Source organism: Poecilia reticulata, chromosome 11 (genome assembly GCF_904066995.2).
Source record: "Poecilia reticulata chromosome 11, P_reticulata-male-v2, whole genome shotgun sequence".
Classification (NCBI taxonomy): Eukaryota; Metazoa; Chordata; class Actinopteri; order Cyprinodontiformes; family Poeciliidae; genus Poecilia; species Poecilia reticulata.
This window is the reverse complement of record NC_088840.1, coordinates 14,468,095-14,486,798: the sequence shown is the minus strand read 5'-3', so window position 1 is coordinate 14,486,798 and position 18,704 is coordinate 14,468,095. Positions and strand designations below refer to the sequence as shown.

General features: G+C 37.6%; 1 protein-coding gene across 2 annotated transcripts; it reads left to right on the top strand.

The window, feature by feature from the left end:
• Positions 1 to 3,003: 3,003 nt before the first annotated feature.
• On the top strand, positions 3,004 to 16,576 carry LOC103472405 (Y+L amino acid transporter 2). Of its 2 annotated transcripts, XM_008422033.3 has the most exons (12): positions 3,006 to 3,303; positions 6,807 to 7,135; positions 7,270 to 7,445; positions 8,247 to 8,389; positions 9,706 to 9,831; positions 10,725 to 10,869; positions 10,988 to 11,111; positions 12,058 to 12,161; positions 12,756 to 12,852; positions 12,947 to 13,096; positions 13,556 to 13,739; positions 15,033 to 16,576. In XM_008422033.3, exons 2-12 carry the CDS (start codon positions 7,007 to 7,009, stop codon positions 15,125 to 15,127), a joined length of 1,473 nt encoding a protein of 490 aa, XP_008420255.1. In that variant the 5' UTR covers positions 3,006 to 3,303; positions 6,807 to 7,006; the 3' UTR covers positions 15,128 to 16,576. The 2 variants fall into 2 exon arrangements, with proteins under 2 accessions (XP_081468416.1, XP_008420255.1); XM_081612290.1 differs by lacking the exon at positions 10,988 to 11,111 and having other exon boundaries at positions 3,004 to 3,303; positions 10,725 to 10,912.
• Positions 16,577 to 18,704: the final 2,128 nt, after the last annotated feature.

Sequence of the window (18,704 nt, the reverse complement as noted above, 5' to 3'; positions counted from 1 at the left end):
CAAAATAAAAGCAGATACTTTGCGATCCACCCTCCTTCCCCGCCCCTTCTTATAATTATTATCCCACATTCACAACATTAATTTAGGCACTATGGAATGGAGGACATAGAGGAAACAGTAAGTTAACATAAATAAACAAACAAACAAAACAAAGAAATTTGGCCATTTAGGTATTAGACAAATATCCAAAAAGCTGTATAAAAATCTTTGTTATATAAAAATAATGACTGAAAAATTGTTGATTCCAATTGAAACACACAACAGTAGCCTATAACAGTAAAAATAAAAAGTTTTACAAAAATAGCCCAATGTCTTAAACAGGAAAACAAATCTGTATGTTTTAAATAAAATAAAAGAAAAAATTGTGTATGTAAAAGGTGAAAATAATGAGGGTAGAAAACATTAACGTCAACAAAGATCTTGTAAATAAATATACTTTTTCTTTATTTTCACATGCATTTGTTAGTTTCCCTCCATTTTACTCTGAATAATGTGCTTAGACTATTTGTTACCTTTATACTTCACATATTTTATTTCCCTCCTTATTTTCTCCCTAGTTTTTGTGTTGTTTATGCATTACCCATCAAAGTTTCAGACTGAAAAGCAAATCAGTATAATGGTGCAGGAGAAACTACAACTCCAGTCAGTCTTTGATACGGCTTGTAATCAGAGAGCAAACACTGAGTGAAGGATGCTTCCTTGGTTTAATGCATCAAGTCTTTTAGTAGCTGCATAAAAAGGATTAGTGTTTGTGCACACATATTGTGCATGAGTATATCTTAAGCATTCACTTAGACGCTAAATGAACTGGCTACAACAACATAATATGGGGGCTAATTTGCATTGCAACATCAAATGCAACTAGAGCTAGCTGTTCAGAGCTATACTCCACAATCTGCAATTTCCCACAACCCTCAAAAATCCTAAGATTTTTGCATTCCGCTGGCTTTTATTTTGAAAATATTGTGAGGAAATATCAGTTTCTAAGTTGACTTCACTGTGGACCTGTTATGCGCGTTTAGCTGCCTGAATTGCATTGTGCCACACTCCCTTCTCCCAGCTACGGCCCGATTGCCCTTATGTCCTCCTGTAAGTTAGAGCTGGTCCTCTAGTGGCTGATTGCACTATGGGTGTTTCCTCCTTTGTGATGGTTTAGCAGGCTCATAGCACACTGTCCGTCAAGTTAATGCAAAATAAATGCATCAAAAGAAACTACAATGAAGTGCTACTGAAATACTAAAATTTATCTGCTTATTTATTTATTGCTTCTTTTTTTTTTTTCAAAAGATGAATTAGAGGTAATAATTGAAGGTTCTTTGTCCTCGAGAGTTCAAACTGTATCTTAAATGATTATAACTGGATTATCTTGGACATTGGTCAAGATTTTTAAAAAGAGGAAAGGTGAGCACACGATCAAATTAGTGAATGATATATTTATAAGAAACACCACAAGATGGCAGCAAATCCCAACCAACAGAAATCCACCGAGTCGCAGCAATCATATGGCAAACACAGAGTTAAATCATCTATTACTCTAATGCTGGCTCTGATCCATGTAAGCTTTTAGTACTCTTGGGCAGTGTGCAGGTTATGACGCATTTGTTCTTCACGTTGTTCCACCTGCAGCTGTCTTTTTTTTTTTTGTTTTTCCCCAAGTGAAAAAGTAGAGTGACCCCCATACTTCAAGATCCTTATCGAAATGTGTGTGTTTGCACTGATAAGAAATTTGTTACTTTGCTGTTTATTTAAAGTGTACGAACAGAGCCCTATATATTGCTACTGATTAACCAGAAATGAGTTTTTGACTCGGTTTTGTACCAGTATCGGAGAAATTCAGAAGGAAATTGTAAAAACACTAAAAAGTGTAAAATAGCTTGATGCTCGTGTAATTCATGAGTGTTTTGAATTGGTTGGTTATTTAAAAACACACAGACAGAAATAAAGAGAGATAAAACATGTGTTTCAATCTTAATTCTCATTGTTTAAGGCATCTAGGATCTTGGAAAAACAAAAACCCATATGCCTTAGCTAAGAGCTTCAATATCCCAAGTATAAGATTCTGCGTCATGCATTTCAACTTTCAGTGTCTAAATTGAGTTTGAAAGTCAAAAATGAGTCAGTCACAAATTTCAATGTCACAATTTTGACTTTAAGCTCTGTTTATTAGATAATGTTTTATCAGTTTCAAAGTCAATTTTGAATTTCAGTTATTATGAGCTTTAACATTATACTTAATTATTAGAGCATGACAACTGTCACTGTCATAACTACAAATTTCAGTCACAATTTTGACTTTATAATCCATCAGTAGGTGGTTTAAAGCCAGCATTTTAAGACCTTAAGTATGACAGAAAAAGTCAAGATTTTTAAATTTACATTCATAAATTTTGAAGTAAGAAGTGTGAGATTAAAAAAAATTACATAAAGAAAGTTAAGGTTTGACTACAATAATCGCATATATCATGTATAAGACTTCCGAATGCAAAATGTTTTATTTCGAAGTCATATGAGTTTAAAAAATTTAATATGAGGTACAAAAATTTGTCACAATTATAACTTTCAAGTTTATAATTTTGCCCAAATTAAGAGTGTCAAACTTATTCTTTTGACGTTATCACATTAACTACAATTTTTAAAGACTATTTACAAGCGTCATTATTAAGACACATATGAAATGCAAAGTCATAATTATTTTTGCAGTTTTAAAACCTTATCCTTCTAAAAATTCAGACTTTATGTTTACAGGTCATAAATATTAGATCTAAAGTTATTTGTGCTAAAAACAGAACATTCACAATCACATAATCAAAGTTATGTTTTGAAAGTCCTAATGACGAGACTCAAAACACCAGTTTTTACTTTTGAAAATCATAACTCTGAAATACAACCCTAACAACTGTGAGCTTTCAAACTCAGAGACGCATAACTTTGCGTCTCTCTATTATGACATGCCGCGTTCATTTTTGTCTCAAGTGGCAGTAATGGGCTTCCATAACCTGCGCACCAGGTTAAACAGGCTTTCATGTGCGACACACATGCAGCTGACCGCAGCTGAGAGCAACGCTTCAAACTGATCTCTATTTAATACACATGAGGTTAAATCTGGGTGTTTCTGTTATTTAATGAGCCGACCTGCCCCCTGGTCTCTCGGCGAGTCTTAAGCCATCCTGTGGTTGCTGCCGAGGAGGGGCTTGAGCAGATGTTGAGTGCTATGCAGCGTGGATCGAAGCTAAAGTTCTCCCAACACTGCACATGGGTTGCTATTTGAGTCAAGCGGCGAGGAGTGTATGGGCACGTAACGAGGTGACTATATTCTGTTGTTTTTCATCCCTTTACATCCTTCACTTGGAGCCTTTAAGTGAATTTAGACATTACAACATGGTTATGTAAGGGAAACGCTGCCCGCATAAATTCCTTTAACCGTTTTTAGATGTTCGGGTTAGCATGATGCAACTACTACATCACCTTTGATCTCCAGCTGCCTCAGTTGTATTAGCTTGACGCTAACCGGGGAGCTTCCGCAAAGTGGGTTTTAAATGAGCGCTGTTTGCGCGTACGCCAGAATTGTCTGGCTAGCTAAAGTTTTTTGCTAAGGAAAACAACTTGTTTTTATTCTCGCGGCTTCTCCTTTTAAATCCGCATCAGGCCAGTAGCTAACCATCAGCTGGTTGCTAATCGTTGATAACAGCGAGATGATTCTAGCGTGGTGTCGGTATGTGTGTGATGCGATTTGCTTTCCAACCGGTATGACGCTTTCACATTAGGAGTGTTACATTTTTCAGCAGCGCACACGGGAGACGCAATGTTCTTGTCCACGTTTTCACAGCCCAATTCTATGGTCTCAGAATGTGAACTGGTGTTACGCCGACTTTTGTCTACCTGGAGGAAGATGAAGCGCGACTGAACGTCTATTAAAATTTTCCTTTAGTCTTCAGTGATTGATAGAGATTAGCCTTTCCGTCTAGCTTGTTTTTTTAAAATTATTATTATTATTTTAGGTGAAGAGGGTAAACTCAACTCCATTGTGACCATTTCCGGATTCCGTTTCTTTGTTAGTTTAAGCTGTATTTTTGTATAACACTAGCTTCTTGAAGCAGTTGTTTTGGGAGCAAATTTTAAAGTTTTTTTTTGTTGTTGTTTTTTCACATTTTCTTGTGCTATTGACTCCCATTCAAAATGTATTTTTTTGTTTTTGTTTATTAAAGCACACAGCTTTGTCAAAGTGTAATTGTTGTTGGTTTTTTCCACAAGTTTAAGATATGTACTGTAAGTTGACCAACACGGAAATATAAATTTATCAGAATTAATATTGTTGCCATTGCACAGCCATTGACCTTCCTATTAAAAAAAAAAAGCTTAAATCGGTAAAACTGGCATTTGAACATAATGAAAAAAGAATGTTACTTAATGGCAATCTTCTAGATCTTTCTTTTTCGTGTCCAACAGACAAAGGTGGAGCTAACGCCAACAACTTTACACAAAAAGGGAAAAAAAATGTTAGAAATGTACTTAGTCTGGCTCAGATGACATAATGCACAATTTCCATGTTCATATTTGAGATGTTTTTCTTTTCTGAAAAAAGTACGACTTCAATAATAAAAATTAGCACTTAAGAGGTTAGATATTCCAAAAATGTTTGTCAGTTTTAATAGTCCACATGCGAGGATTAAAAAGAAACACAGTTTTTACTTTATAGCTACAGAATATCTTAAATCTTTTGTTTCACATCTATTCATCAAAACTACAGTAAATCCAACTGATGAACCAGTGGAATAATTTTCTTTCTTTTTTTAATGTGATTTTTGTTTCAAATTTCTAACCAGATATCATGAAAATGTGGTGTTTTTACTTGGTGTGATCTTACTGTGAAAATATCATTGTAACACAAGCTAAACTTCTATTGGCGCGTTTCTCTGGAGCTGTTTTAATTAAGTCATGTACACCATCATCTGGCTGTACTGAAACAGAGTTTTAGAAATCGCAGAAGTTGGCCTTTGCGTATAATTGCCTATGGTTCATCACTTAGTGTGGAGCACATCGGTTTGCGTCAGAAGGCACCGTTGACAGCACATGTTTTTCTTGTTGTGCAGAGTTTAATTGCTTCCTCCAGAGATGTATTGTAAACAGGGATCCATTAGCTGCAGGAGCCAGATTAGCTTAGGGATGCAGAACAGATGCTTGCATAATTCCATTCATGTCATAAAGCTACCCATGGTGGCTCTTTGTCACAAACCAGCGGCTGCAGGTTTTTCTTTTTTTTTCTTTTTTTTTTTTTTTTTTTTTACGATTGCAAGAGAGGTCCAAAAAAATGTATCAATTGCAGATGAATAATACTGGAGCCATATTTGGCTGCGATAAATCTAAAAATAGCATAAAAAAAAAACAAAACTTCTTTCAGGCTCATTATTAACCACAGATTGGTCATTAACTTCTTCACCAAAGATAAATGTACAATGGTGTTGAGTTGTGGTTCATAATGTCTCAAAATCTACTAGAATACACTGGCCAGGCTTAACATTTTGACCATTGAGAGGTGAAGTGAATAACCCCAAGTATCTCTTCGTCATGGTCCATGTTGGTGGTTGAGGCAGATAAGGAAGCAGGTCAATATTGTGACCTGATAAAAGCATGAGAACAAAGAACTGAAGAGCGACGGTTAGATAATTGAATCAGAGTGTCTCCAGATATTCGTTTCTGCTGGGATGTTGTCACTCTGCAGGGCTCTGTATCCATCAGCGGAGGTTCAAGAATGCGTGGTTGATCAGTTTGTTGCCTCTGGAGTTGCATAGATTCAGACCTGCTTGGTTTACGCATTATTGTTCAGAAGTTGGTCTGGGTGTGTCGGTTTACTTGTGTTTAATAAATCTTAGAGATCAGACGTGACCCGTTGCAGTGTAAAACAGTTTGCATTGCTTCAATACTTTACGTTTTTGGAAGGCTTAGGTGTGACACGTAACTCTGTTGTCAACAGAGTTACGTGTTCAGGTTCAGGTTCTTCTGCAAAGCGTGATGACGCGTTGAAGGGGTCATCCGACCTTTTGAATTGCCCGGGTTGTAACAGGGTCACCGCCAAAACACGCTGCACACCAGCTCCAGAGGACTGGACTTCACCAGCCCTGGTGTAGTGGCCTGCATAGCACAATGTTGTTGGTTTCCAGGGTTTCCCCCAGAAAACTTGCTAAGCCCGGTGGTTGGGTGCTAAAGCAGTCATTCATCCAGCGGCTCGTCTTTGTTTTTGAGTTAAAAAATGTTTAAACTTGACAGGAAATTTGAAAATATCACTTGATAATTATGTGTTATTAAAAGATTAATACCTGAACACCAACTGTAAAGTCTTATAAAATGCAAGCATTAAAAAAAAAAAAGCAACGCTTAGCCTGTATTGTAAGCCTGGTGGCCCGACAGGCTTACAATACATTGGGGGAAACCCTGGGTTTGAATTCAGCCTCTGCTCATTGGAAGTCGAGTTGAAAAGGGAGACGGTTATTTCCAACAGCTGACAGATTCCTCATTGCTGCGCACAGACTGGATTTTCAATGCTCTCATCTGAAGCTAAATGAGAATAAGGTAATGAGTGTCACTGCTGCTTCACTTGGTTGTGTGCTTAAGCATTAATCACATTAAAACACATTTGGGGGACTGTGCTGTGGAAAACGAAGCTGATAATGGGAAAGTGTTTTGTGATTTATCCCAATGATTCATTAGGCTAAAATCACTTTGTCCCTTTTTAGATACTTTTAAGAGTTGTAAGAAAAATATTCAATGTGACTGACGGTTATTGTTTTGTTTGTTTGTTTGTCTTGCAGGGTATCCAACCAGAGAAATTCCACCTTGGATTCTGCTTTGAGATGTGCTTAATCTTGAACTTCCTATAAGACCAACCCCACTTGTCTTTGTCAGGACCAAACTACCTACCTATCTTTTTTATTTTACCAGGATAAATTTGCACTACTCTTAATTCATCATATTAAGCTTTGCCTTTGAGCGTTGAAATAAATTAGTAAGCATGGTGGCCGATGGAGACGCCCAGTCTGTGGGCAGCGGTGTTAGACTAAAGCAGGAGATCTCCCTCCTCCATGGGGTCTGCCTCATCGTGGGAAATATGATTGGCTCTGGAATCTTTGTCTCTCCGAAGGTAAGTCTCCTGCCCTCTTGAATAAATATTTGATCGTCATAAATGAATCTTGTTACCACTGTGTTCTCTGTGCAAACAGTGTTGCATGTTTCCCCAATCTCTCCTGTTTCTCCACACATCTGTTGTCCCTGCAGGGAGTTCTCATGTATACGGGCTCTTACGGCTTGTCTCTGGTGGTGTGGGCCATCGGAGGGATATTTTCTGTGATCGGAGCGTTGTGCTACGCTGAGCTCGGTACCACTATCCGCAAATCCGGAGCGTCTTACTCTTACATTCTGGAAGCATTTGGAGGCTTTTTGGCTTTTATTCGGTATGTCGGCGCACCTTTGAAGTCGCACAAGTTTTTCTTCTTTTGTAGCGTCTTGAAAACAAGTACATCGCTACTCACCAAAAAGTGAATTCAGTTCAATCAGTGAAGGTTAAGTATAATGATTATGCATGGATTGTAAATTGTTTTTGTTACTTTTGATGAAAATGGCTTCAAGTTAATGAAAACTGAAAATTCAGTTTCTCAGATACTTTGAACATGACCAAAAAGAAAAAAAAAAAACAACAAAAAAGCTGTCCCCTGGTGCAAACATCACAATCCTCTGAAGCGTGTGTGTTAAACTCGAGACGCGTGGGCCACAACCGGCCTGCCGTAACGATTTCCGTGGCCCTCCAGGCCTCAGAAATTAAACTTCAAGATAATAGTTGTGTGCTTAAGCATTAATTAATCAGTCAAATCAAGACTGTTTCTATTTGCATAGAATGCAATTAATGTGAGAAGATGTTCAATATTAATTTTAAGGAGTATGAATCAAATCCAGAGAATATTTTAAGTTTGTTAACATGTAGTTTTATTTATATATTCTACCACAACCAGCCCTTTGAGAACATTCATGATCTTGATTTGGTCCACAACTTTTAGAGTTTAAAAGCTGTGATTTTCCTTGTTGCATATGCTCTTTTCTTTCTATTATTTTTTCCTTCCACTCAACTTTCCAACAAAATGCTGTGAACAGCGATTTTCTGTGACTGTCCCTCCCTGTGAAGAATTTTACTGAAACCTGAACAAATACAATGCTAAAAGTGTCCAACAACAGTAACTGATCATTCATCTCGACTGCAGACTGTGGACATCCCTGCTGATCGTAGAGCCAGCCTCTCAGGCAGTGATAGCCTTGACCTTCTCCAACTATTTGATCCAGCCTTTCTACCCCACCTGCTTCTCCCCGTATTACCCAGTCCGCCTCATTGCAGCTGCCATAATATGTAAGACTCTTCTTCTGCTAAGCATGTTGCATGATTTTTGTTTATTTTTTTAAATCTCTTGTATGTTTACCTTCCTGTTTTTGAAAAGCACACATAAGGTAAGTTCAGATGGTAGCTCACAGGTTTACACACAACACCACCAACCTTTTGGTAACTATAGTTCAAACAAGTGTACTGAAACACTGAAAGGCTTTAATTATTTGCCATACAAAATCTTTGGTGTTTTAATGTGTCAATTCTTATTATATGGCAATTCTTACCTGCAAGTAAGTAGGTATGGTCACTTCTACATGGTTTGAATAAAAATAAGGTCTTAAGAGTGGTCCTGACTTGAATCCAGTTTAGATGTTGTAAAAACACCAAAGACACCAGCTGACTAAAACAATTTTCTACTAAGAAAGCCAAAATGTCTCCACAGTAATGAAAAAGACTGACGACCGATCATAAAGACCATATGACTGTGGTCGTCAAGGAGACGCAGCCAGTTGTTTGGGTTAGAGGAAAATTGCTTGTTCCACATTGGCCTAAACTGTTACGGCTAGATTTTATTTTGGTTTCTCGCTCCATACATGAGATCATCATTTTGGAAAAACTGCATCTACCGTTTACTCTGATTTTCTTTGATGCAAATATTTAATTGTTCTGTAATCCAGTCTGTCCAAATCCTGTAGTACAATCACAGCTTTTCCAGCTATCAGCTGTTTTACTAGCTTGTGGAGCTGAAAACTGTTGAGGTTACAATACACACAGTTCCTCAAACGCCGAGCTCTATGCAAATAAACTGCACATAGTTTTGGATTAGAGCTTCCTCTTATATGAAATGTTTTCTGCAGGAGCCAGATTCACAATTTGAACATGATTGCATCATATGTGCAGCATGAAAATGGAGGGGAGTAAGCTTGAGTTTTAGAGCCTTTGGCATCTCAACATAATACCTTAATCCTGTCTTCTCTTTGAGATCATAAAGCTGTGTGTATTTACAGCTGCTGTGGTGATTAACTCTTAATGCATCCTGAGTGGTAAAAGACAACAGTAGAGGTTTAGGGATGGTAAATTAAGGAGGACTGTGAAGAATAAAGACAATACAAACACACTAGCTGATCCTTAAACCTGTTGGTTTTATTTAAACCACCAGGTGTTTTACCGTGACAGATCATAAGAGTCTTTAGGCAAAACCTTCAACCAGCTATAAGCTTAAAAAATGCAAATATTCTTGCAAGTTTTCACATTTCTATGTTGAAGGATTTTGATCATGCAATTTAAATGTTTAATATGTCTATTTTAATTGTTTGTTGTTTTTTTGTTTTTTTTTACAGGTTTGTTGACTGCTGTAAACTGCATGAAAGTAAAATGGGGAGCGATCCTCCAGGTCATCTCTACTGTAGCAAAGGTCCTGGCTCTCATCGTCATCATCATCGCCGGCTTGGTGAAGCTGGGTCAAGGTATCGTCCCGTTAACTCTGTCACGTCTGCAGCAGCGCCGGTTGGTCCCAGCAGTTTGGAGTCGAGGCTCACGGAGGACGACTTGAACGCTGCTGCCTCTGTTCAGAGTCGCAGCTGGAAAGTTTTACTAGTTACTGATTAGCCTATGAGGAGGTGGAACCAGGTGGCTTAAAGCACGGCTTTTTATTACGTGCTAATCATGGGTACTGATGGATTTTATGTATGAGTGAGGTATTTATAGTTTTGGATTTGAGTAAATTAGATTGCTTTATCACTTGTTATTTATTCTAAACTGTAATGCATTGATGTTAATGTTTTGGGAAGGTATGGCAAAGAGTTAGAAAATGTGAAATTAACTCGACTTTCTAAATCTCTCTTGTGAAAATAAATACATAAAATCTACTAATCATTACATGCTGGGCCTCAGGTGAAGGCAGTATCGTTTTCTAAATGCAGGCATTGATTTTTAACCTTGGCTTCAGAGAACAAAAAATTTCTCACAATTTTTCTGCATTGCTAACAAATGTGGTGCTAATAAAAATGTTGCCTTAAGAAATACATAGTTTTATATATATATATATATATATATATATATATATCGGATGTTGGATAATGTTGGCACTGCATTAATTTTGTCATAAATTATAATTTCACTTGGAGTGAAAGCCTCATTCACTTTGAGTCCAACTGTTTAATCGGTTCTAAAATGATTGAAATATATTAATTTAATTTGGATGCTTTGGATTTTAATGTTAGAATTTATTGGCATTTGTTCACCAGTGCAGCTGTATATATCTAAATATATATATGTGTATATATATCTTGCATAATAACAGTGACAGTATGAACAATTGTATTTTTCTTTGCTTTGTTTTTTTGTTTTTGTTGGGAAGGTTTTGACCAGAATTTTCAAGAGCCGTTCAAAGACTCCAAGCTGGAAATGGGCCACATGGCTTTGGCTTTTTATTCAGCTCTCTACTCCTACTCTGGCTGGGACACACTCAACTTCATCACAGAGGAGATCCAGAACCCGGAGAGGTGCGGTCTCCTGTTCTCCATGTGTTCCCGACGTGTCCTTTACGTGAGCGCTCACTTTGAAACTAACAAAGATGCACTAAAACGTTTTTAAGCAATTTTCCCTTTACTTTCCTTGTAGGAATCTCCCTTTGTCCATTGCCATTTCCATGCCCATTGTCACAATAATCTACATTTTAACCAACGTAGCTTACTATGTGGTCATGGACGCAGACACTCTGCTCTACAGTGAAGCTGTTGCTGTGGTGAGTTTCTGTGCGGTTCTCAGAATTAAAAGCAAAGGCGGCGATGTGGCGTTCACATGGTAACCTGTCAAACATGCTGATTATATGAACAAGCTGATTAGCAACGGCTTGTAAAGATATTCATGTCAATTGAGCCCATTAGTTTTTTTTTTATTTGATGATCAAAACAAGGTGCAGAGAAACAATTTTTGAAGAAAAAGATGGACAAAAAAAATAAAAATGTGTATTTCTTCCCTCAAGAATCCATATTTAATAGAACCATTTTCTTTTAGCAAAGCATTTCTTCTTGCTTCCCTTACATGAACACCAGATTTGTGGAGCGTGACACAATTATGTACCAAAATCCTCCCAAAAAAATACTTTGGCTGTCACATCAATGTGTTTGAAAATACAAGGATCTCCCTTTATGGTCATCATAGAAGCGCCAGGTTATGATCTGCACTTCCTGTTTTTGACTGTCATCATTTCCAGTCTGGTAGACGAGCACTGATACATGCATCTGGCGATGGTGCGTCCCTTTGGTTATCTGCGACCGAGGGAGTAGAGACTGCAGCTAAAGACATTAGTGCTCCATGCAGGAGCAGCAGGGAGGTTCATGATCTGATTACAGCGCAGATGGAGGAACAATTGTTCTTAATGACCCTTGTCAGTGCCGTTTTATAATTTTTATTGCGGTCTGATGGCTTACTTATGATGTCAAGCCATGACCTGGGTCTGTTGACCGAGAATGAAGCGATTCCTTGAAAGCAAACATCTTCTGCTTCCATCTTACGATTCTTAGAAATTTAAACTTGGAGCCAGAATAACCGAAACTAATTGATCCCGTTTTGATCTCAGCTGGTGTCTGTTTCGGTTATTAACCCAAAAATGATTCCTGTTTCATCCCTAGGCTTTGTTACTGAATCTTATCCGCATTAGTGATGATCTCTGTTTACTGTCCTGTCAGACTTTTGCAGATGAAGTCCTGGGCTGGGCTCGATGGATGATCCCGTTCTCTGTGGCCGTTTCATGTTACGGAGGCCTCAACTCATCCATCATTGCTGCCTCCAGGTGGGTGTAAAATGATGCCATTCGACATTGCATAAAATTATGGCAGCATCAAATCACAAATGTGTTATTTTTCATTTTCAAATTGCATAGGCGATTTGCTTCTTAAATGTTTTCTGAATTGTGGGCAGATCTTCACCTTTTGACACGAACCGTTGCTGCCAGAGCCACCACTGTTCTGAAAGGACAATTAGGACAGACATGGAATTGGCAGGAAATGACAAATTAACCTGTCACCATAATCGCTGCAGTCATGGTCGACTTTAATTGTCTTTGGAATCTGTTTTTAGATAGCAGGTGCTGAAATGTAATTCTAGCACGCACATTCATACTTGATTGCTCAATTTTTGCCACATAACACAAATAAGCTGTACTGATAAAAGTTTACATCTAATAGGATAACTGTGTGTTTCCACTGCTTTCAGTGGACTTGCACTGCAGGAGCGATACGATGGAAAATTTTTGTGGTTTTGAAACTGTAACCTTTCTGTAACCTTTGGCTAAATCTAGCCCATTTTGAAGATTCCTTGAAGAACCGGTTTGCATTTGTTTCTTTTCTTTTTTTTCCCCTTTGCAACATTTGTTTTCGCCCCGCAGGTTGTTTTTTGTTGGCTCCAGAGAAGGCCACCTGCCCAACGTCCTGTGCATGATCCACATTAAACGTTACACCCCGATTCCAGCCCTGCTTTTCAATGTTGGTTTGTTTAATATTTTAGTAGCTCTCAAGCAAAACTCTGCACTCAGCCTCTGTCTGTGTCTCATGCATGTGTGTGCTTCTCTTCTTCAAGGGGGTCATGTCGTTAATTTACCTCTCCGTGCCCGACGTTTTCCGGTTGATCAACTACTTCAGCTTTAATTACTGGTTGTTCATCGGCCTGTCAATAGCCAGTCAGATCTACCTTCGACTCAAGTTTCCCGATTTGCCGCGCCCTCTTAAGGTAGGACACCTGTTGGCGGTCGCTTTGCATGTCGACATGCAACTCCCAAAACGTTGGAAATACCTGCACTCCGGTTTTATCAGTTCAGTGAAAACTTGAAGGATTTGTATTTGATTTGCTCTGCAAATTTCCATTCTCACTTTTTGCCACGGTTGGTGATGGACTGAAGGTAAAATTATTAGATCGAAATATCTTACCAAAGTATTGGCGGTATCTTTTTCTTTTTTTTTTTTTTTCTGTACTTGACAACAAAAAACATTGTGTGCCTTATCAACATATTCATGTTTTCAGCAATAACTCTGGTTAATTTTAACTTAATACTGACTGCAGTCCATGGCAACTGAGTAACTTGGAGTAACAAAGAGAATGGCACAGTTTTTTTTTCTTTATAACGTCTTCCTTTTATATTTTCTTATGCATATATTAATTCAAGTGTTCTTTATGTATTCTTCTCCGCAGCTGTCTCTGTTCTTCCCGATAGTTTACTGCTTGTGCAGCATTTTCCTGGTGGTTGTTCCCCTCTACAGTGACACTATCAACTCTTTTGTTGGCATCGCTGTTGCTCTGTCCGGAGCTCCAGTCTACTATATTTGTGTCCATCTACCTCCCACGTCTAGACCACCCTTCCTCCGGAAAATGCTCGGTAAGATCCTCCGTGTTGCATGGCACTGCAGTGTTTTTTTCCAAGGGAGCTTTTTTTTTTCTTCTTTAGAACAAATTATAAATTCCAAGTGGTGCCTAAAAGTATTTCTCATTTAGATTTTTCCCATCAGCCTTAATAATGTTACAGAATCTGTAACTAATGGAGAAAAGTTGTCCAACTTTACAGTTTGGTTTGTTTAGTCGTCCTCATTTTCAGTCTGAGTCTGAAAAATGTTTTTAATTGTTCCTGAGTGCAGTTTGTAGGCCAGATTAGTGATTTCTATGGGGTTCATGAAGAAGTGGGTTTATTAAGCAACAAACGTCGCGTCCAAACGCAGATACATGATGTCCATAAGGAAACCTGGATTAACGAGATCAAACTCTCTCCGCCGAGGAACTGATCCAAACCAGATTAGCCTTCCAATCTCTTATAGTTGCTGTTGTTTCTTGTTTTTACTTTCTGTTTCTAAGTATTTGAAGTGGTAACTGAAATACTCTGTGTGTAGTATTTCCTAAAAAGCAGGTTCTTTAGATGATTATCTCCTTCCTTCTCTGCTCTGTATCTACATAGACATTTGATGTTTAACTTGGCATGGGATTCTCATGGTATGTTGACATCGTTGACTAAAAATACAACAGTTTTCACCTTATTTACACAACCTCCTAAAAAGCAAAAGTACAGCATGATCTAATTGACTTTATTTCTTCTCCGATATGAGCCCAGTCAAAACCTGACGATTTTAGTATTATTTGAACTTCATTTTTAAATTGTAGTTAGTTGCCAGATTTACAAACAGCTGATATTGCGCTAAGCTTATTTGTCATTAAAAATATTAACCGTGTTATTTACCGGCTAGTGTTAAAAACAAAACAGAATTACTTGGTTTTATGTTGTGTAATCGTTTCTTTGCTCGTTGGCTTAAACAACCTCGTGTTCCTCTGAGTAACTTTCTGCAGTAAGAAGCTTTTCTTTGACTCATTTTTCAAGCAGAACAGTGTTTGGAGCTCAGACGGGACTCAGATTAGTGTTTCAAAGTTCAGTCCACTGGAAAGTCTGCATACGCTAAATAATGAAGCGGTGTGTACATGTATTCATATCTCAGGAACACGCTGTCCCCGTCCTACTGCACAATTACCAGCAGGCAGTGCAAAATGGTCCAAGAAAAGTTTTGAGCTTATTGTTTGCAAACCCAGGACTTAAAAAAAATAAAATGTTAGTTTAATGAAAATAAGTAGTTTGAGTTTGTCTTGATTTATTTTTCTCATGCTTTTCCTTTTTGTCCTCTCACTGCAGATAAGATTTCCCTGTTCACCCAGAAACTGTGCTTCTGCTGCGTGGCCTCGCCAGATATTGATCTGGACAACATAGAACCAGAGAAGACGGAATGATGCAGCGACGAAGAACCCAGAGAGCAGCTCTGTCTGAATGGAGGATGATTTGGATACACAGATGAAGGAAGCCGAGTTGTACATTACCAGGGATGAGATAAAAAAAAAAGTAAATGAGCATGAGGGAACCTGAAGAGAGGAGCCACACAGACTTCCTGCCCTCCTCTTCTCATCTTTCAGCCGGCGAAGCGGCAGCAGGGTGTTTCACACATAATAAGCAGTTTACAGCATTTTGATTTAGAGTATTAAGTTGTGTGTGTGTGTGTGTGTGTGGTAATGGCAGCAGCAGGGTGAGAGAGGAAACTCACCGGCACTCCTCAGAGATCACAAAAACAGTTTTGCACATTTTCTATTGACTGTGGGTTACAAATAGTTTTGCTACAAGTTCCTAAACCGAAGGACCAAATACCGATTTTTTTTTTTTGTTGTTGTTTTTGTTTTTTCTTCCCCACAAGAGTTTTTAGGTCAACTTGTCCGGCAGTTTTTCACTCATTTCACATCTTGTCTTTATTTAGAAATCCTTCTGCTCTAAGTAGTCTCCTCTTTGTAGGTGACGTTAACGTCCATCAGCAAGGTAGAAGTGGCTTCATTCGGCAAATTTTTGTTACAGTTGTGCCTTATTTTCGTCCTTTTCTTGCCTTTTTTTTTCCACACACATGTGCAAACAGCTGAGGATGGAAACCTTTTCTTATATACTGTGATTGTTGCAGGATTAAATGCCCCTTGTAATGTTAAGAGGCAAACCTCAGGATCGGTCATGCCGTTTCTACTGATCCCTGCCAGCCTCAAAGGATTGTGAAACATTTAGGACATTTAATGTTGCCGTGCGTCGTCATAGAGCTAATAAAATTCAGACTCCTGTGTTATTCAGCTGTGTGGAGTTTGAGCTGCATGTAGAAATGTGGTCTTTCTGAACTGTACGTGCCTTTCAAGTGTGGTGAAATTTTCCTGCCTGTTGTAACGTCTTGAGCACAATTGTTGAAACTTTACTGTAGCATAGCCGGATGTTGTTCTTGTCTAAAGCATTTGCTGCACCAAGCAGTCCTTAGCTTGATGAGTCGTATTTACATGAACACGTCCACGACATAAGACAAATGCAGTTCATGTGCTCATTTGCTTTCTCTGGGATTCTAGTAGATGTTGAGATCAAACTATAGTGAGCTGTTTGTTTTAAAGAAAGTATTGACTGTACTATATTTAGTCATTTTCCAGCAGATATGAGCTTATATTTAACTACAGGCAGTGAATGTTGCAATATACATGAGTGTTTGCTGTTTCAGTGGATACCAAATGTTTGAAATTTGTTGCGAAATAGAAATATTGAGTCTTTGTTTGTACCTTTCTATGGATGTAGACCAACCAAATGCTGAAAACCGTTTAACTGTTTATTATTTCATCAGAAGGATGTATGTGCTGTGTGTTTTATCCAAATAAAGTTGAGACTATGTACGTTTTTTTTTCCGGACTTTATACTTTTTGCCACTAGAGGTCACTGTTTTTAAAAAAAAGTTTAACTCGATTTTTGTTTTTAAAGATTACATTTTGAAAAAGCTTATTGCTTCAAAAAATGATGTGTAACAATTCAATATTTTAGGCAATGTTTAAATTATGAAATGTCTTTGAGAAAAATATTTCGGGGTTTTGGAATCGCAACTACCTAAATGGCTAAAATCCACAAATAGTTGAGACCCACTCTAAATAAGCTTGTCGCTGCCTATTTTAATAGTTCAAACACAAAGCGTACCTTGACATGCAGTGGAAACCATCTTATCACTACGCAAAAGCCAGAATTTAGTCCTCCTCTCCGCTCCTGGAGCTATAGCCAGAAACAATGAAAAATAAATCGCGCTTACAGATTGGCTGCTTTGCAAATGGTGTGACATTTTTCTTTATGTCTAGTCATTTAGCTTCCGAAATTTTCAAATATTTTAAATATGCCCTATGAGAAAATCTGCAAACATAAACAGTTTCTACTGGGGGAATAATAGAAAAATACTGAAGCGCAAACATGCAGGGGTCCACTGTATTAGCAATGCTGTAGTTGGGCATCTCTAGTAAACTTAATTATCTCATGTTCTAAATGTAATTATACTACGGGAGAAATTAGACCCACACGCCAATTGTTATAAAAATGTTAGCAAATATGACTTACATTTTTACTTCCTGATTTAATTGGACCGCTGTCTCTTTAAAAACTCCCGCTTTTTCTGATAGTTCCGCCTTCAGGAAGTCGTCACAACATGGCTCCTCTATTAAAGGATTTATCGAAAGTGTGTAAAAAAAAAATCAAAGCAACATTCCAGGTATGTTTTTGATGAGGGAATAATGTATAGCTCATAAGTATAATTTACGTAAGTGACACGGTGTGGACAGAAATGTTTAAATCTAAAGTGTGTATTGACAACTTTATATTGAGTTTTTATCTCCTGTATTTCTTAAGAGAGGTTAATAGTTGATTGTTTTATCAAATAATGGCAAAAAAAGTATAGAAGTTTGATTTAACTTTAAACCATTGTGTGGGAGATGGTGTGATAATACAGCAACTCCTCTAAAGTCCTCAGTTTAGTGCAGTGTTTCTCAACCTTTTTTGGGCCAGCGCCCCCCTAGCCTTTATCCAGGTCCCTCACCGACCCACACCAAAGAATTTGCAGGCTACTTTGAACTGACCATTATTTTATCATTAATATTACTATCACTATTGTAGATGTTTTGATTTTTATGCTTGTTTCTGTATTTATCATCAAAAATAATTTCCCAGAAAACAAAAAAGTCATGGGAATAGAAATTATTTTCACAGGTGTCTATGAAAAATGGAATGAACATTCAAGTTAAAATTGGTAGGCCTAACAGCAGCCAATCAGAGTGGAAAATCTATTCTTGTTCTGTGCCATTTTTTAGTTGTTAAATCTTCCACAAAATGACCAGATAAAAGATGTTCAACATGCCAGTTTAAACTTTGAACTATTTGCAAAACGACTGAGCTCTGCAACATTAAAACAGGGATAGAACTGTAACTACATTAATCATAGCTCTTCTTCTCTTCAGTGTTTCTGTGGATTTCTGCTGCCTTCAGGAAAATGGGACATCAGAGCATCATCCATAAAATTTCACCCATATGGCATTTATTGTGCAAACCAGAGCTTTCAGTGGAATAACAAAAGTTCCAGGTCCTTTTAATGCCATACAAATATGAGACAGAAACATGGATAATATCTTTATATAGACCTGTCTATTAGATTAATAGTTTTACTGGACAGAAATTACAAAGAACAAATCTGGTTCTTAATCATATCCTAATGAGTCAAATTGAAAGTGTCATGGAGTCATCAGCCTCATGACATTAAAAGTGACATAAAAAATAATATTGAAGAAATAAATATATCAAATCTAATTAAAAACATAAATAAGTGATCAGTTCTTTACTGTTATGGTCTGTAAGATATATTTATTCTCAGTATTAGATGTGGTCTCAACAAACCCATGGCACTTTAACAATATTATTTTACCTTTTATTTGGAAAAAGTGTCTGTTTATTCTTGCCATACAGTCCTCTGTATTAATTATTGCTCGAAAGGTC